The sequence below is a fragment of the Anoplopoma fimbria genome, chromosome 10 (assembly GCF_027596085.1).
Source record: "Anoplopoma fimbria isolate UVic2021 breed Golden Eagle Sablefish chromosome 10, Afim_UVic_2022, whole genome shotgun sequence".
In the NCBI taxonomy this organism is placed as follows: Eukaryota; Metazoa; Chordata; class Actinopteri; order Perciformes; family Anoplopomatidae; genus Anoplopoma; species Anoplopoma fimbria.
This window is the reverse complement of record NC_072458.1, coordinates 6,153,793-6,174,274: the sequence shown is the minus strand read 5'-3', so window position 1 is coordinate 6,174,274 and position 20,482 is coordinate 6,153,793. Positions and strand designations below refer to the sequence as shown.

General features: G+C 38.0%; 2 protein-coding genes across 2 annotated transcripts; one reads left to right on the top strand and one right to left on the bottom strand.

Moving 5' to 3' along the window:
- Positions 1-224: 224 nt before the first annotated feature.
- Positions 225-5,174, top strand: psmg2 (proteasome (prosome, macropain) assembly chaperone 2). The gene is made up of 7 exons (XM_054606431.1): positions 225-418; positions 1,312-1,483; positions 2,446-2,504; positions 2,689-2,807; positions 2,889-3,068; positions 4,446-4,566; positions 4,831-5,174. The coding sequence occupies exons 1-7, from the start codon at positions 362-364 to the stop codon at positions 4,909-4,911; spliced, it is 789 nt and encodes a 262-aa protein (XP_054462406.1). The 5' UTR covers positions 225-361; the 3' UTR covers positions 4,912-5,174.
- A 1,685-nt stretch (positions 5,175-6,859) lies between these two features.
- ptpn2b (protein tyrosine phosphatase non-receptor type 2b) lies at positions 6,860-18,196 on the bottom strand. The gene is made up of 10 exons (XM_054606450.1): positions 17,916-18,196; positions 17,253-17,343; positions 17,019-17,119; positions 15,277-15,375; positions 13,558-13,695; positions 12,879-13,088; positions 12,081-12,242; positions 11,425-11,633; positions 11,194-11,289; positions 6,860-7,784 (listed from the first exon to the last, which is right to left on the bottom strand). Exons 1-10 carry the CDS (start codon positions 17,970-17,972, stop codon positions 7,763-7,765), a joined length of 1,185 nt encoding a protein of 394 aa, XP_054462425.1. The 5' UTR covers positions 17,973-18,196; the 3' UTR covers positions 6,860-7,762.
- Between the last annotated feature and the right edge of the window lie 2,286 nt (positions 18,197-20,482).

Here is a 20,482-nt window from a genome sequence, read left to right as displayed (position 1 = left end):
GAAATCTTTGCGGAGCTGCAGTTTGACCTTTAATATGCCTGATTATAATAGGAACTCCTAAAGCTCTATTTCAAGTATACATCCTAAAGGAGAGATAAAGACCGTCAAGTATCGATAGTGACAGCCGCTACAGACTTTAACAAAATAATTTCTAAGCAATAAATTCACAGATCAGTCCATTCAGGCATTTACAGTATGTACCACAGCCGCTCAATCATCAACAATCGACATCGACTTGGAGCCCAGAAGGACCGCACAGGCAGGCACGACAACAGAAGCCGGGGGGAAATAATTCCAGATAACATAATTACATTTAAATCTCTTACTCCAGTACCCACTTTGTTTTTGCTACACTGGCACCATGTTTATCCCTTCACAAAACCACCCGCCCTCCTTTAAAGACTTCACCCTCGTCATGGTGAGTGACACATCTGTTGGTGGTTTCACTTTGACAGCAGACATCAAGTGTGTGCGTCACGGGAGACACGCTGACGTTCATCATTTGTGTTTGTATGCTTCATAAAGCTACGGTGGGTTAGGTTGAGGAACAATAAGCAGTAACGCTCCGTGTTGCAGAGTCTTTTCCAGTAAAAACTAGCTTTTTTTTTAAACGTGACCGACCCAGCTTTAAATAGAACAGAGACATGTCCCAGTCATGTCAATTGTGTGTGTATATATATATATATATATATATATATATATATATATATATATATATATATATGTATATATATATATATATATATATATATATGTTGCCCAGTATCACTTATCTGCATTGGTGCAGGAAGTATTCAGGTCCTTTACTTAATTAAAAAAAGTACCAATACCACACTGTTAAAACATTAAATTACAAACAAAAGTCCTGCATGTTAAAAGTGAAAGTACTCATGCAGGTAAATGGAACTTGTGACTTTTATATTAGTATTACATCATTACATAATTATTACTCATGTATTTACATTTATTTATTACCCTTTAATTATTTTAAACATTGCTGAAATTCGTTATTATTTACTTTATAGATTAATCAGATGATTTTTTTTCACAATTATTGGAGGAATTGTTTGGTTTATATAAAGTCAGTAAATTTGAACAAATGCTCATCATCCAGAGCTAAGTCATTTGAGTCCTAACATAAAAAATAATTTAGTTAACCGCCATTTAGGACAAGGAAAAGCAGCAAATCCTCACATGAGCAGCTGGAACCGTGACATGCAGCTGCATTTTTGCACTAAAGAATGAAAAAAATAATATGTTGTCAAAATAGTTGCTGATTGCTCTTTATTGTTGTTTATTGCTCCCCCGAAGCCAGCAGTGGCAATTGGTAATGTGGGCCAGCTGGCCGTGGACCTCATTGTGTCCACTCTCAACATGAGCAGAGTGGGCTACATACACACAGACTGTCTCATCCCCATGACTGGAAACAACCCATACGCCACCTGTAAGGAAGACGCTGAGGAGCTGCACACTCCAGCTGAAGGTACCATCTAAATGAGCAAATCAGACCTGTGAAGAAGGCCAGTCACAGAATCAAAATTCCACTACAATGTTATCATGGCTTTAAGAATTCACGATAATGATATAGAGAATTTAAAAAAGTAATAGTAATGCTATCAGGCAAATTCATCTTTAGCTTTGATATTGTGCGGGTTGGATCTTTTTTTGGTAAATGATTTCACTCAAAATCAGTGTAACAAGTGAAGGGAGGAGGAGAGAGAGTCTGTAACCACAACTTTATGTGTGAGTGGAGGGCCTCAGTAGCCAAATGGTTACTGCGCATGCAACGTTGCACCGGTTCGATTCCAACCACGGATCCTTTGGTACATGTCATGCCTCTCTCTCTCTCTCTCTCTCTCTCTCTCTCTCTCTCTCTCTCTCTCTCTCTCTCTCTCTCTCCCTGTTCCAAGTCTGCCAATACACTCCTCAAATGTCTAATATGTGCAAATGTTCCCGAAAAATTATCCTAAAGAATGATTGAAGAGGCACTGGATTTTAAAACGATATTATCATATCCATGTTAGTAACATGATATCCTTGATTTCTTTTTTTGAATATCAAAGTTATCTTCAATACCAGCATATCGCGACACCCCCACTGTGAAGCTATTAATTACACTAAACCTGAGGTACTTTGTAAACCGTTAAATTCTGCTTATATAACAAATAATGTTGTTTTTTCTTAACCCTATGGTTTTCTAACTTGTAGGTGTAGCAAAAAATAACACTGATCCGTACTGAAAGTTATAAGTGTTGAATTTGTTGTTATGTTTGATAAACAGGCCATACTTGACCCGCTTTGGGTATAGACTAAAACATGGTCTGAGTGGGTGTCAACACACTTTGAATAAATTGTTATTCAGGTTATTAGCAATATTTTTGCAACTGCTTTGAAGTGAAAATAAATCTAATCCACAATTAATGTGTCAACTTTTCTCTTCTTCAGTTTACACAGCAGCAGAACTGAAGATTGCAGTTCTTCAAATCAGGGCCCCAATTATTCAGGTAAAACCGCGGTCTGTTGCAGCAGCATGAGTTGCTTAATTTTTTTGTTATGGTCCAATGGAGTTTTTTTTTTTAGATGTTTGAAGAGATCATGAATATCTTCCATGATGATGTAGTTTTTGTTTTTTGTGTTCCTAGAATGACATTGGCATTATTGTAGCTCTAACCTTTGTTATAATTGCAGACAAAATCCAAAAAGTTCCGACAGCTGCTGGTGTCTTGGATCAAAGCCAGCGGGTTCTCCAGGACTGTAGTTCTGTCCAGCAGCCACGCCTACCAGAGGGACGACCAACAGCTGAAAGGGTACCTAACCATGCAATACATATCATCACTGCATGCCTTTGCTGTTTGCAATCTCTACTAACAAATATGTGTCAATGCTAGCATTCCTTTGAGGTACCTGGTCACTCCATCCCTGCTGAAGGTGAGTGCTGATGCGATGGAGAAGCTCGGCTGGAGGGAGATGGAGCGGGTACCGGCCTTCCCGGGACTGACAGACACCAACACAGAACCACGCCTCTACGTCCCCGGAGGAGGCATAACCAAAGGACTCTACATGGACAGGTACCTAACGACAGATGCATCAGCCTGTTGGCAACTTTTTACTGAATGCAAATCGTAATTAACATGAAAGAACACAAGGAATTTTCTATTATTTATGTGCATTTATACTTATTTATTTCCTTAAATAGACTAATTTCAGAACTACTTATGAATCATTTATATACTTAAAGGGGCGGCTGTGGCGTAGTGGAGAGCAAGGTAGTTCTCCAATCAGAAGGTCGGTGGTTCGATACCCGGCTTCAGCAGTCGATGTGTCCTTGGGCAAGACACTTAACCCCAAGTTGCTCCCGAAGGCTTGCCATCGGTGTGGACTGGATGTTGCATGAATGTTAGTTAGAGTCTGATGGTGGCACCTTGCATGGTAGCCCTGTCATCAGTGTGTGAATGGGTGAATGATATGTAATATACTACTGATTGTAAGTCGCTTTGGATAAAAGCGTCTGCTAAATGACTGTAATGTAATGTAATGTAATGTAAATTCAGGAAGTAAAACTGTGGTTGTAGCATCCCTCTGTCTGAGACATGAGTCATGGTTCTGTATAATTAACCAATTACAGCAACAAACAGCAGGTTGAGCTGGTTATTCATAATTTACTTTACATATTAACTGCAGTCACAATTGTGCGTCAGCTGTGTTTAGAATGAAGTTTGTGATGTGTAACCATGTAATGACTTAACCACTTCTTAATTCGTTCTCTTCAAGCTAGGGTTGGTAATCTTGAGAAACTAGCAAGAGTACGCCACATTAACAAAAATATTCAATCGAAAAACCCAGCCCAGTGTTGCCAACTCTTTTCTCATGACAATAGCAACACTAGCTCAAAAAGTTGGTAAATCTAGGAAGAAAGTCGACAGCACGTCCCTTCAGGCCTCCCTCCAAAGCCAATCCCCAAAAATTATCATTATGAAAGGAAACATGACATTACAGTCCTAGGACAGTCACATTTTTTTTGTCAGAGCATTTTAATCGTTGATTGCTTTCCAGGATGTAATGACAATTTCACTAAAAATATAAAAAATGTTTGCTCGTCTGTACAATTCTAACATACTGCACTGACAAAAAAATGTGCTGAATCCCAAAAGCTAATGCTTCTCAAGCATCACACAAATTTTAGATCATTACGCTTTAAAAGGTAAAATAACCTTTGAAGCCATATTGCATAGTATTGTGTGTTTCTACTACTAGGTTTCTACTTGAATGCGGCTCAGAAACCTGCATGATATATTGTAGTCGTGAAAGTGTGTTGTGATAACTTCATACTAAAGATATTATGAAATGATCACAACACACTTTCTTGAGTACAATATATTTTTTTCTATTCAGTACACAGAAATGTTATTATGTGTCTGACCATGTGTACTGGATATTGTTTTCAGTTGTGCAGAGGATATCCCACTGGCAGTGCTGCTGCTCTTCTGTTCAGAAGGCGACAACATCCCAGACGCCTTCACGCTTGTCAACCACCTCAACGACTGGCTTCATCTGCTGGACAGTCCTGTAAGTGAAATACAGTTAGATAACAGAGTCATTTGCCTCTAATACTTTCAGTACGGTAAGAAAATAAACTTGCAGGGACTGAAACTTGCTAAAGAAAAGTATTCTATCACAGTGGAAATGCTTAGTTTGATTCAGAACTGTCTTTATACTATAATTTGTGACTTAATAGAATAGGTCAGAGTTTTGATGTGAGGTTGTATGAGGTATTCATCCATAGTCGGTGTATTCCTTTCTAATTATGGTTTTGCCTTATTCTCATTTCAGAGCCAAAAGCCCAACAAATGGAAGATCCCAACTTCCTGGAGTCTTCTTTTTGGCAGTGGCATTCCTCCAGCACTGTTCTGATACCCACATATCTAGCTTTTGTTGCTTGTTCTGGCTCATAATTAGCTTCTAGGAGTCTTTTATATGTATTATATTGAGTTCACCTGGTTTAACTGACCTCACAAGAACCCCCTCACTCTCAAATGTATCCAAGACTGCTTTATTTTGATAATGATCTTTTGGGTGTACAAACATTGTGTCATGTGCAGGAGTTGCGGCAGGTGTTGCAGCATTTGACTGATTTTTCGAATAAAACATTGTGACAAGAATCCAGTGTGAATTTATCTAAAACGATCAAGACTCTCACTGGACCCTGCCTCCGTCCGCCTAACTGAAAGTGCTTGGCTAGGTGCCATACTGTCTTCCTGGAAGTACCGCCTCTGTAATTTGATTCCTTTCTACAAACATGTTACAACAACTTACATGGTGAGTAGCCAAGTTTGTGGTTTTCCTTTCTGTGTGCATCATTGTTTTGGGTGGATTCTGTGTAGGACTGCTTGTGGGAAAAGAATGTACAGACAGCATTTTGAAAGAGGGAACCATAAAATGAATGTTTGGCTCTGAAAAATACAAATTTTGTAAAATACTGCTGGCCCTAAATATAATATTAATTAAGCTGGTAAAAATATATATTTTTAATAGTTTAGGGGATTCCAACACACTAAATAACTTTTTAGACAGTTTGCTCTTTTATGAAATACATTTTTTTTTTTCATCAAATAAAAAGATTGATAGCACTTTGTGCCTTAATCAAGAGATGCCATAGCCATTAGCCAACAAAATCCCAAGGTCAAATCGGAAGTATAATGTGTTAATTTACTTATTCATTTAAATTTAACCTCACTTGTCTGTTATAAATACAAAAGTAAAATTTAACGGGCCTCTTAATTCATGCTGTTTGCATTGCTAGGCTAACATTAGCATTATCACCAGCAGACTGTTAGCTTAGCACAATGGCTAGTCTGGCTCTGTTCTAGGGAAACCAAATCTACCTTCATAGTATCAATAGGCCTCATATAACATTTGGTATTATTTTAACTTATAAGTGATCCACGTCAGATTCAGCAAACGTTCCTATAACCTCAGATATCTGTGTAAATGACCAGAGTAAAATATGATGAATTCCACCTGTGCGTAAATGAGGGAGCTATGATGAGATAGTAAATTAACACAATTAACGCCACAATAATACCACATAAAGGCTTGTTGTCCTTCCCCATATGTTTTATGTTTAAGTCCTGCTTTCAGAGATCCATAAAGGAAAGTGAAAATAAATTTTGAACAGTGTCAGCAGCTGAATTAAGTGACCTGCTGTAGCCAATGAATAGGACAAATAAGAGTGCTGTTAGTGCCGTGTAACCTGACGGATTGTACTGTCACTGAAATTAAAAAAGAAGTTTCCATAAAAAAAAGTCAGATGTTCATATTGATATTGTAGTGTTATACAATAGCTCAAGCCAATTTAAATGAATGAGGATATCGATAGGCTATATGAATCAGTTTAAAATGTAGCCTATAATTCAAATTGCAGAAACAAACAGGATAATGTAAATATAATTATGAAGTGGAATTTGAAAAGGGTTATCAAACTCAAAGTTGCTTCAAAGTAATGAAATATACAATTCATTAATGAGATAATTAAGTTTGGATAACAGCAGACTCATAGCAGATGACTCCTGCTACGGGTCTGGACACTCGGAAATTGTGTTTGTACCCTAAAGAAAATTCAAAGTACAAGGAAATTGGTGAATGTGGCAAGTTCTACTCAATCACTCTTACAGGCCACTTAATAACAAATATGTTGGTACCAGTGGGTCATGCATGAGGCCCAATCTTGTCAAAATATCAAATTATTGCATGAATTTACATCCTTTGTGTGTAATAAAAGTGCTGCTTATGACAAATGAACTAACAGGTTTCTGGTGACCCGTAACCAGGAAAGAGCAAAGACAGGTTGTTATGTAAACTAGATAATACCAGTTTTATTTGTAGATTACACTCTAAGAGAAAGAGAAGCTTAAGACAATTTCATTTCAAAAGGAGAACAAGTCAACAAATCAGGTTTCTACTGTATTCAAATCTGTAACATTGTCGTTTGTCTTTTCGTTTTTTTACAAGCAAAAATATGTATTTTTACACACATCTTTTTAAAAAGAATCATTATGTACATCATGGAAACATTACATGCCACTGAATTTATCATGTGGGAGGAGGCAGTGCTTTTCATTTAACCAGCCCCCATCACTGCTGAAAAACTTCAAGTAATCTCTTATAAAAAATAGAACATTTATTTTTGCCTCTGAAACAAAAAAAAGGTTTTCTAAAAATACACATATGAACAGCATTACAAATTGGCATGCTTAGCCCCTAATATCAGTCTGAATTTCATAAATGTAAAGTCCCATAATAGAATGTAAAAGCTGCAAATAATAACATTAAAGCAAAAAAAATAATGGTTTTCTGACTCCAGAAGCAGCGCAGGCTGTGGTTGAGGTGTAATTGGGGGAGAAAGCGCTGGTGTGTTCGTCTTTTCAAATGTGCTGTCTTCAAAGAATGTCAAAGTGTCTGCTGTAAACAGTTTAGAGAGGATGAGGAGAGATGGGAAAGCTGTGAGGTGAGGGATTGAGGAGTGACATGCGGCTAACGGGAATAAGAGGAGGGAGATGTGTTGGTGGCTGATTAATGTTTCGGGGGCTGGGAGCTAAAAAAACAAACAAGCAAGAGTGAGGAGAGCCGGCTGTTGTGGTGGAGGTGAGGAAGAGTGGTTTGGAGTCAAGGAAGAAGGACACAGAGGTTGGGAGAGAGCTGGAGATCCCTGCCGATGTTGGCTTTGCTGCCAGAGCTGTAGGTGCATGGCCGCAGGTGGTGGTAGTTAGCAGTCACTGGTTTTCGCCCTGTCACAAGACACAAAGTATTAAAAAGAGGTTGAACTCAAGAAACAATTTTCTACCAGAGTGTCAGTGAAGCTCAAAAGTGATCAAAGGAACTTGTGCCACATAATCAAGTCATCGTTTTCCGCTTGGTCAGGTTTACTAGATAAAACTTAACCACAGAGAGAAAATCTAAAGGAAATGTCTGCTAAGGAGCTGTGGCACAATGCCTTGGATCACTTTGATCATACCAACATTAGATTGAGTATAAATGCAGCGAAAGCAGCAATAATATTTAATAAGAAATGTGTCACACGGTGTTCAGGTGCTCTTAGCTGCAACATTTTCAAGAAAATGTCCATTTAGTTATTGCAGAGCGTAAGAACACATGATTAAATGTGATTAATTGTGAGTGAAACAAAGACTCAACCCAGTATGATGTAGGAGGGTTTTGAAGATAAGAACAGGACTGAAACAATTAGCCAATAAGTTGATAAGTATATGAACAGGTCAATTATCAAGAAAAAATGCCAAATACTCTCTGGCTCATTTTCAGTTTTTATTAATTGGATCATGTTAATGGAATATATTTAGTTTTTTTATCTTTTGATCAGACAAAAAAAACAAAACACTCAAAGATGAAACCCCGATCGGCAGGATGGTTTGTTACACAGAACCATATGAGAAGCCGCCTTTGGAAACCGTTTGGAAAAGGGCAGGCGCTTTCGAAAAATACTTGGCATGTGATCATCTGTCAATCAAACTCTTGCCAAAGCCAGCCAGAAATAGGGCAAACACATATTTTCCATCAGAAAAGCTTTCAGTGCCGTGCTTTGCTCTTCCGTCAATGAAGAAATACTTTCTGATATAACTGATGCTATTGCAGCAGTTACGCTAACCTCTTTAGGAGACGCCATCGTTATTTTGAACCAACAGTCGCCTCCCTGTGTCGTCTCGCACACAAGCGCGTTGGTGCCAGTAACTTCTCACAGGACGCTGATCGGTCTGTGCTCTGGCTTGCTGGACACAAATGCTTCACTTGAAGTCGGACATGATTGATTTTTGTGTGATATGTGATTCTCAAGTGATCTCGTACATTGTGAGAATCCAGCTGACTTTCAAGTTATTTTGGGCTGTCTGATCTTGAGATTTGCACTGTGTCGTACTGTTCTTCCAAGTTCCCATTCAGCCAGTACAAAGATGATTTACTGTGGACATGTAACTCTACTTAATCCAGGATAGTTGATGCTGAGGCCCAGTGTTTTTGACTGAGGCTTTAGATTTATTTATCACACTGTACATACAGTATAAATGAAATGGTACTTGTACAAAGAACAATTTTTACAGAATAAATATATAAAGAGGTGACATGATAAGTTAATTGAAAGTGAATTAATCAACTTCTATTTTGATATTTGAACGGTTCCCTAAGTCATTTTCAAAGCAGAAGATATCAAACATTCCTGTTTTGTTTTATGCGGTAAAGGATTTTGGGGGTTTTAGACAATACAAACCATTACACACCATTATCTTTGGGAAATTGTAACATGTATTTATTTATTCATTCATTCATTCATTCATTCCGCGAAATACTTTAGACCAAATTGATTAATGGAAAGTTAAATTTACAATGAAAATAATAATTAGTTGCAGCCCTTTATATGTAGTTTGAAAAACTACCGCAAAAGACAACACAATAGTTAATTGTTCAATGGTCCCTCCAGCCTATTTAATCAACAAAGGCCCTCCTAGATCTCTCCATAAATCTCTTGATGAATTTCAAACCTCCAAACTTCCATTCAACTTTAACAAGGCTAAAATTCAACTTATGCAGTTTAAAACCAACAAACAGATTAGGAAAACTGACATGCTATGGTGAAAGAAGAAAGGTAACAACCTCATGAAACAACTCTGAAAGTTAGGAGCAGCAGTTAAACCACAGGAACATGCAACAAACTTACGAGCTACAGCCCCAACACATTTAGTGTGATGGACTGACGGCCTCAACCAGGACAGAAATGTACTCTTTCTTGCTGTAATACTTAATTACTTCCTTTGTATGATTGTCAAGAGACCATCAATGATTCTACATATTCTCTGTCCTAAAAACCTTACTTGTCATCAAAATAGCAGCACTTTATGTGTAAAGCACACTTTAGTATCGCTTTGTTTAACGCTGATGTGCTCAATAACATTTGACTGGATTGAACAGACAGATAAAAGATGCCACAAAATTTGAATCTTCGATGCAAAACATAACTTAGCACCTTGCATTATTCCAACTCGACCTGACATTTCAGAGCTTCAACACTTTAACCACAAATGTACACATACACTACACACCACACACACACACACACACGCACACACACACACCATGCTAAAGTGCAGCCAAAAATGAAATCCAAACCGCAGGAGACAAGCAAATCATGAAAAGAAGAGCAAAAACCTCAACAGAAACAAAAACACAGCAGACACCAAGTACACTCACACCTCCATGAACAAGACTGGGCGTTCTTTTTAAAAGCTGTGGGTAAACCTTGTCTTGTAAATGTGCTCTTCGTGGTTGTTGCTGTCACAGAGGGGGGGTAAAGATACGCTGCCCCCCACTGGACAGGCCAGCTCTTGTCATGTGCAGCAAATGCAGCCCAAACTGTCCGAGAAGAACCACAACAGCAGAGTAAGACCTCGTCAGAAATGGTGCAGTTTGGGCCGAATTACTGGAACAACACTGACATGTCACACAACAAAGGAGGGCTTCTGAGAAATGACTTAGTGAGCCATTTTTGGAGGTGCACAGTCATCAGAAATGAGTGCTTTATCAGGGCAAAGTGTACTGCCTTCAGCAAAACATGAAGATGATGTCAGTTAGCTACACAGGTGGCTTCACACTAAACGACTGAGAATGTTGAGAGTGGGAAAAATACATTTTGAAAACGTCAGCTGTGTATGAAGTCTAATTTATGCCAATAAGAGGATGAGTCATGGATTGGAAAAGCCAGCCTGCTTTCCTCAATGGGGTTAAAAGAAATGAAACTGAAAACAGACTCATATCTTTTCTTCTTTGGCATCTCTTTTACATTACAAGAGTTGTTTTACGTAGAATTGATGCATTTCTTTTCTGTCTAAAGGGAATTAGAAAACTAGTAAGAATGCAAAATGATGTCACACTGCAAATCTTCTACATCTCCCATTAAGGAACAACATTATATTGGGATTGCACCAGCAGTAGCTCTCTTTCTTAACAATTATGGTGGATTAGATATGGTTCTTGTAGTCTGTGTTGATTAATGCATGAATGCTTTTAATCATACTTGGCAGTATAAGTTACAGCATGTAATGAATACAATAGTGGCATTGCGATGGTGTTTGACAAATCACTCAATGCTTTGTGTATGAAAAATTGGTGGTTTCATCCAAAAGATATAATCACCTTTTTCTCTTCTTCTCCGAGTCATTTGTCCTGGGCTTGCTTTGGGGTGTCTTGGCTGTGCCTGATTTGGAGATGCTGTCTTCTCTGCGTCGTTTGCTGTGTAAAAAAAAAAAAAGGGAAAAAAAAATGGGTAAACAGCTGTCTGTCCAATAATTTAAAAAAATCACCAGTGACCTATTCAAACATTTTTCAGCTATTTTCAGCCATTGGCCAGACTGAGAGTGTACTGACTGTGTCGTGCCGCCATCCTGCTCCTGTTCCTTGCAAGGAGACTGTGCTGGTACTTTGCTATCCTGTCTGTAGTCCCCTCCCTCCTCCAGCTGACCTCCCCGTTGGCTGCCGTTGTATCGCTCTGTAGGACACCTGGCTGGGGGCTGAGTTGAGGGGGGAGACTCTGATGTCGGCTCCTGATCTTCCCTGGACAACTCCCGCCACCGGTTCTACACGGGAAGAAAAACAGTAAATACAGACAAAAGTGAAAGATAGTTTACTCTCCAGTTTTTTTTTATACTAATGCAATATATAAATGCTAAATCATCTGAGAGGGATTTAATAAAGACTTAAAAATGTGTTTGCAAAGCAGGCCATCATGTCATTTGACAACTGACCACCAAAATCTGAGCAGTTCACCCTTGAGTCCAATTGGATGTTTGTGCCAAATTTGAAGAAATTCCCTCAAAACGTTTATGAGATATCAAGTTCACAAGAATGGGACAGACGTCAGGTCACAGTGACCTTGACCTTTGACCATTAAAATCAAACTATATCATCCTTGAGTCCAGGCATTGATTAACTGTAACACTATGTTTTATCAAACAAGAGATATGATGGAGAGGACTTAGTGCACTAAGTGATAGAATTAGACACTATGTGTGTGGTGCAGGTACCTGTACAGAAGAGTCTCCTGTGATGTGCTTGGATCCCTCGAGGACGGCCATGAAGGAGAAGCGCAGCTGGTCAGGGGTCTGGATCAGGCCCATGCGGTACTTCCTCATGTCCAACAGGATGCTTTTGATGTCCACTGATGAGGGGTCTTTCCTCTTCTCCATCTGGAGAAGAAATAATTGTAAATAAGCTCAGCTAACCAGGAGAACGTGTTGGTTGTGTTTTACACATCACGAGTTTGTGGCAGTGAGTACAGTGCAACATTTTTGACCTGGCTTATCTACCTCAACATCAGGTTTTTTATCTTCATCATATTTACCAGCATGCCAAGAAAACAACGTTGCATTCAGCTGCAATATTTCTTGAGTATTTTTTTTTTCTTTTAACTACCTTGTGAACCAAGAATCAAGCAGAAAATAGGTTTATATATACTTTTACTTAAAACATTTTTATCAGCTTCACTTCAAATCAAGAAGCTGACTGTCTGTCTCAAAAATGAAAAACCTTGATATATCCATTTACAGAATAAGTTGTAATGAGGCAAATTAACCTTTCTCATTTTTTTTTAATTAAAGAGGCAAAATGTAATTTTGGTGACATATACATAATAACATGCCAAATATTATACAGATTGATTATTTCTTTGATGTGTATACAAGCGCTTAGGTCGTATGTATTTTTTTCAAAGCTTTTATGACCTTAAAGCAAGCATGTCAAACAAAATAGTCACTGTAGAATAGAACAAAGGGCAACTTCTTTTCCTTAGTCAGAGTATGGAAACACTGATACAAAGAACTTACCAGGACCACACACGTGTCAACCAATGAAAACGTCCCTGAACGTCCGATTCCAGCGCTACAGTGCACCACAGCCGGCCCGTGGTCCACCCCCAATGCTCCCGACTCCCGCACTTTGAAGAGGAAGTTAAGGAACGATGCCGGGGACTCTGGGACCCCAAAATCTGGCCACGTGGTGTAATGAAAGTGGTAGATCTCTCTCTTTTCCCCTGTCTGTGAGAGCAGAAAGAGGTCTCATTAGAAGGTAAATTTTTTTTATTTATGTGCAGCTTGTCAGTGCTTATTGTTATCAGTTCTATCTGAGGTAAACTGAGTTCATTCCAGTGTTCGAGAGCTCATCTAAGTAGACATTTCCAACAGTTTCAGTTTCAATTCATACAAGAAACCAGGTTCTGCAAACTTGAGACATGCGTTCACTTTTTTCTCATGCTTATTTTTCTTGCAACCAACTTAGCAGTTCATCTTTTGATGTTGATATTTTTAATTTTGTGTCAACTTTTGAATATTAAAAAACAGGTGAAAGATGGATAACAGAAATACATAACATTACAGCTGAAAATATTGTAGTTAAAGCATGTCCCGTGAGATCTACAGCTCATTTGCAATTTCTCTGCACATTTCAGTTCTCCTTTGAAACCTCTAACTGGGAATGCCCCTTGTAGTACGTTTTACTTCGACCTACACAAATGTTCTGCAGCTCCAACACTCTGGTGGTGTAGTAAGACTTGGTGTCTTCTGACAGCAGCGTGACCAACAACCGAGTGTCTCTGAAGGCCATCTCCCTCTCCTCAGCTGTGGGCCAGTACTGAGCACACTTTTCCTGTCACACAAGGAGAAAGTAAAGAAAACATGATAAGACACACCAAATACGTTTCAACATCTGACAAAGAAATACACATGGTTTAAAGCAGACGCCAGCTGAGTGGCCTTGAGGCAAAGCAGCTAACGACTAACAGGAGGACAGTTTGATCCTCTCCATTGAGATGAAAGCTGGATAATAAATAAAATAATGCTAAGGATAAACATTATCTTTCTCTTCTCCACATACCTGCACCTGTCTCACTAACATAATAATACACCTTTACATTTTCACAACCTCAATATGTGGCTTCTCCATTAACATAAAACAACTATACATCTACACCGAATCCAACCTCTGTTTTGTGGCACCAAATATATTGAATCACAGCTATTGTGCTCCAGCTGTTATTTATTTTGTTGCACATCTGTCTGTCCTATTTAGGTCACCTTTGGTGTTTTGTCACGTTGCAATTATAAAAATAAAACGAGTCACGATTCTGTGTTTTGTATATATTTTGTGATCACGGTTTCTCTCATGTATTACTTTTAGGTATTTTTATTTTGTGATTACAGTCCTTACACCAAACTGTAACGTAACTGCATTTCTACATCGGTAAAATGTAGTAATGCAAGAAAAAAAAAATCAACAGGAATGAATATTAAACAAAATATTGGGTTCAATCCTAAAATACACATCAATTATTTTACTACTTTCCTATTTTTATAAGTATTTAACCAGGTTTTTTTGTAAAGCACTTTCCATTGAATTATATTAAATTTGCTATAGAAATAACAATTATTATTATTGTTGTTGATGTTATAAACCAGTAGTGGAAACAATCAAATCTTGCTCACAAACAGACAAGATGAGAAGCCTGAGTCAATTCCAAAACAATTCCTGATTTTGTAATGCACTCAATATTATTCAGGGAACAACAATTCATCCGTCAGTACTGCGGCCAAATACTGTGACAAATTGTTAAGTTACATCTACATCAAACATTTTATCATACAGTATTTTCTTAGTAAATATGCAATAGCCAAAACTGTTCAGGATAAGTCTATTATGCAATCTTCCCTCTGAAGGATTGGAGAGCTGGCCAACATAAAGGATCCTTGTGAGGTTAATAATATTTGTGGACTAGGTACTTTTTATCTTCTATTTCCAAGAAAACAGTCAGTAAGAGAATCTCATGACCCAGTGAGATCCAATCCAGCTGCTTTACTGAGAAAGAGAGAGATTACAGCTCTTCTAATCCAGCTGCTTTACTGAGAAAGAGAGAGATTACAGCTCTTCTAAGCGAGGGAGTGTTTGTGTGTGTGTGTGTTTAATCGGCACGTCACAGGATCAGAGGATTTAAAAGAAGTTGAGAGTTTGGGCTGTATCCCAGTTTCTCATGTACATCTGTGAACACACTATTAAACAGTGAATTCCTGCAACCTTTAACAAAGTATGTGTGTTGCTGTGAATAAATTAGTCTATGCATGACTAGTCTTTCTGTGGTCTATTCAGTATTGCTGCAGTCTGTGTGTGGGTGTGTACACACCAGACAAATGTCAAACCAGACAATATGATGGCTTTTTATTATTGTGTACTTACTGAGCCTTTCTCGATGACCCTGTTGAGCATGACGATCGCCTTGGTCTTCTGCTCCCAGATCATGAGCCAGAAGTGGCCACAGGTGTTTCTGAGGGGGCCCTGTGGACAACAAACACACACACACGCACACACACACACACACACACACACGCACACACACACACACACACATACAAACACACTTGAAAACATTAGTCTGAGGAGGTCAAGACTGCTAAAGGTAACGATGTGGTTGAGTTGAGAAAACGGCACACAGTAAGGTGCAATATCTTTAAATGTCTCTCAAATAATGCAGAATAGATAAAGACATATGCCTTTTGTTCCTTTTTTTGTCATTTGTATATTCAATAAAATGTAACAGGATTAAAAGAAATACCATCACGTAGGGTAACACACTGTTGCATGGCATGTAAATTATTATTATTGGACTCTAGCTTTGCCTCATCTAAAGACAACCAATGCACATGAACTTTTAAAACAATCGCCACCAATCTTGTTGTGACACAAATTCGTATTATTGCACAGAAAGTTTACATATTTTAGTGAGATAACATCCCAAAAAACTCTGCCTGTTGTATAATTCCTGATTTTTGACATAGTTGGAAAGGCTGTAATCCACAAGAAACCTGATATTTCAGTCTTTTCATGTTGAATTGAGCAAACTTTCTGTGGCTTTTAATTAATGAAGCAGTATTCAGTGTACAGTCAGCGATATCATTTGGTGAACAAGAGTCTGTTTTATAAGCCCAGTCTCAGTTTTCTGCGGTCATGCTGGCAAGACAAAAACCTTACATGAAAAGGTTAAGTGGTAAACAGTCATTTAATCTCCTGAAGACATGGCATATTCAAAGTGTGGGATGAAGACGCCCCTGTGTTTGGTTTCTGTTTAGTATGTCAAAGCTAATATCTATGGCCTGATGAATCAGGCTTGTTATTGCTTGTTTTGATATGTGCATGGCTATACACTAACAACATTTTCTGTAGGCAAGGGTGTTGTGAGGACACATCTTTGTTAATTTATTCTATCACTCAATTATGTATCGCCTTGCTTAGTTTTTTACAGTTTATGCAGAAAAGCATCCAAAAGAAATTCAGACTGTATGAAGTTAGAGATGCATCAGGTGATATTATAATTTTTCATTCTCCATTTTCTCAAACCTTGCAATTTTACAAGGATAAATAACTATCTTTCACCAGATCTACTTTACTTTGTAGCTACATTAACACAACCAATTTGTTTCAAAACCACTCACTCCTCCAGTTAACAGTCATACAGAAACTTTACTCATCAATAAATGATTTAGTGTAATAAAACAAGTACTCTTTATCATCAATCAGGCTCAGTGACATTACATGTACACACATGATTCAAAATGCAGTCTGGAGAACAAAAAACACAAGAACACTAAATAGCCTAACAGACTTCCAACTTAACATTTTACAATAAAGTTATGGCAAGAATGTATTAATTAATGGTGTGCTGTAACACTTTTTATTACAGTACTTAAATTACAAGACATATACTTTAATGTAGTTTTTCTTAAGTTTAGTAGTAAACTTTTTCAGAGCCTGAATGATTCGACAGTTAATTGACAGGGCAGTTCCCAGATAATTCATCTGTATTTTGGACCATTTGGTTGGACAAATCAAGCAATCTTAAAGACGTCACTTTAGTGTTATGGCTATATTAACAAACCTGCCAGCATGATTGTTTTTACTGGAATAGAAAGCGTTGGACTTGCCTGAGTCAATATGTAACTTCTCTGGGCTTCCTCCATGTCTACCAGACTTGCATTGATGTAGTCATTATCGGTGCTCTCCAGCTTCACCCGGCTGTGATCAACTGCAGGCAGCGTGAGAGAAAAAGTATTTATTAATTATTATAAGATTGGCTGAAAATGTAACATGACACTGTTAGAGGTTTATCAAAACATCACACTGTGAACAGTTTTGACTTCCCACAAACGTTTACCCACATGGACTGACATCTCTGTATCTGTTTCGGTTGCGATTCTCTGGATACTTTGCCACTTTGTAGGAGCACTCGTGGGATTGATTCCTTATTTCCTGAAGAGAACAGTAAGATTGTTTAGAAACAATACATCTTAAATGTCATGGCATCCTGACAGGGACTCAATCCCACCACTACTAGCATTTGATATGAGCAAGCAGGAACCAGGAACAACCTGGCTGAGATTTGTCTGTCCAATAATGAAAGTGTAACGTTACACTCAGTAACTTTCAGCACCTCCCTTTATACAACGTGTCCTAGTAAGATCCTGCTCTTAGAGCAGAGTATACATATATACACACATATATACATATATATATACACACACACACATATACATATATATACATATATATATGTAATGTAGCCAATCCCAAAGAGAGACAGCCACATGGAGCTCTGTATAACACTGACTGAACTAACAGTAACATTTACGTCATCTTACTAAGTTGCTGAAAAGAAAAAACTTCCAAAAGGCAGAAAACTAAAATACACAGGACATTGGTGATAAATGACTATTCAGATATCGGATACTTGTTGAGTTAGCCGAGCTGCTAGCTTGCTAAATGAATGCGCGCTTGAGCTTCTATCAGTGTTAGCTTCATGCTAGCTATGCTAACAGACTTACTAGGTAGAGTTTTTGCCACCGGCCCTCTGAGTCTATGTCTTCAAACTCCTGGTCCATTTTCAGCGTGGCAGTGCCAGTCTATTGTTGTCAGGGTACGTTTAACTAGCTGTCCGACTGTCTACCTCATTACTTTATACAGGCTGGAGAAGCTTTTTGTCAAAGGATTATAACTTCCCTACGCTAACGAGCTCTCGCTAATGTTTGTCTACCGCTGTGGTGTTTGTCCGTTATCTCTCTGATGCGGTTGACATCTGAAGGAGTGATGTGTGCGCATGCGCGGACAGAGGTCCTCCGACGGCTGTCAAAAACAAACGCAGCAAAGATATTCAGTGGACGCGAGATGTCCAACAACTATCACTTTCTATCCAAAGCATATATCCAAGAATAAATGAATACAATTTCACCACATAAGTATGTAGATTATGTTTGTTATATTACAAAAATACACGTTTTGACCTGTTTATAAATCTGTTTATGTATGTTTGTGATGCTGTCAAACTTTTTGAAAAAGTATTTAAACTGAGTCTCTAATGGGTAATGGAGAACCTTGTGGCTGGCTTTATCAGAGTATACTGTGAGAACAAATTACACAAGATAGAAAAACACAAGTTGAACAGAATTTTCTCTTTTAAACGACTGACAAATATCAAGAAGCCCTGAGGAAATATATTCAATTCAATTCAATTCAATTCAGTTTATTTTGTATAGCCCAGAATCACAAATTACAAATTTGCCTCAGAGGGCTTTACAGTCTGTACACATGCGACCTCCTCTGTCCTTCCCTCACATCAGCACAGGAAAAACTCCCCTAAAAAAACCCTTTAACAGGGAGAAAAAAGGAAGAAACCTATGGGAGAACGACAGAGGAGGGATCCTTCTCCCAGGATGGACAGAATGCAATAGATGTCATGTGTACAGAATGAACAGCATAACAGAGATACAACACATTCAATGTATATGACATAAATTATTCATATAATAAGAGTAGTAAGCAGAGTAACGAAGCAAAAAAATGAAGACTACTTATAACAGCAGCAAATATTATAGTAGAATTCTAATTATGAAAAAGGAAATAGTAATAGTAATGTGACTAATAATAATCGAAGAAGCAGTGGGTGTCAGCCGGCTCACAGCAGGAGGCACGACTACCGTCCAGGTACCACAACGATTCATGGAAACCTGCAAAGCGAGAAAGCAGAAAGGGCTTCAGGGTGGAAGCAAAGCTAATATGCGTAAATCTGACAAACATTTAAAAACTCACAAGTATCAATAACTAAAGGATGACGTTTTACTCTGTCATTTGTATTTTCTAAAGGCATATGTGAAGAAAAAGTCCTTGGAGGGACCTGCAATGTGACATTACAAAAAGCTGAAAAACTGTTTGTGACTATGTGGGTGTGAGGAACAGCCTCCATTTAGGGGGAAACAGCTGTTTCCCACTAGTTAAACAATTATCTATTGTGGTTAAGATGTGTTTATTGGTATACAGGTATACCTAAGTGACAAAATAATGTAGAGTGAGTGTGTTTGTGCACATTTGGTATAATGTCCCTACGAGATGGAAGGATCATAATTCACGATGGATGTATAATAAAACACTACTCAGGATAGCAGTAGTTCCTCTGCTAGATGAACGCTGTCTGGAACTGGTATATTTAACTAATATCCCGAAAATATCATTTAGATAGTCATAGAGAAATGAAGTGCACTCATACTGAGATTATTTCAGTTTATTTCAGAATAATGTAGCTAAACAACACGAATGAACACGGAAACTATTAAGGAGCAATAATCTACAGGAATTTAATATGAAAAAACATTTGTACCAGGTTTGTACTTCAATTGACAAAAAATGACGCATATCCTGTCATGCACTGCTGTATGTCAATGGTCCATATTAAAGGCGAACCTAAAATGACCAGTTGTATTTATTTGTCTCCAGCAAACAGAAAGTTGAAACGAGCTGATAATTAATCATACTGTAATCAAAAGTTGTTAGATCCACATTTGAAATTCAGAGGACGGAATACAAATCATGGACTGATAAAAGATACAAAACACACATTTGTTTCTTCACATGTCAACCTCTTTCTGTTTCTCTGATTACTGCTGGAGGGCAACTGGTCTTCCTGCTACTGCCACCTACTGGTCTGGAGTGGAAACAATGCTGTTAAACAAATGCATGAGCTTCTCTGGCAACGTGTCAAGTCAACAGCTGCTATCAGGAAAAGTTGTTCCGATTAAACAACCTGACTTACAAATTAGAGCAAAAAACTATTATCTTGGGAAAAATGTATATAAGTAGTTTAATGTGTGCAAATTTACCGTAAAATCAAGAAATGAGTGGGTTTTCGGGATTGAGTTATTTTGTTTTGTAGAATATTTTATGATATTTCATTTAGAAAAATGTATCTAGTTTAAATGGTTATCCTTCACTTCACTTCACTTTCAAAAGGCGAAGACTATTGTGGAGTTATGAGGTACTTAAATTGTATTCTATTATATACTGATAATCCACTACAGAGGGAACAATTGGGATTTTTACTCCACTGCATATATGTTACATT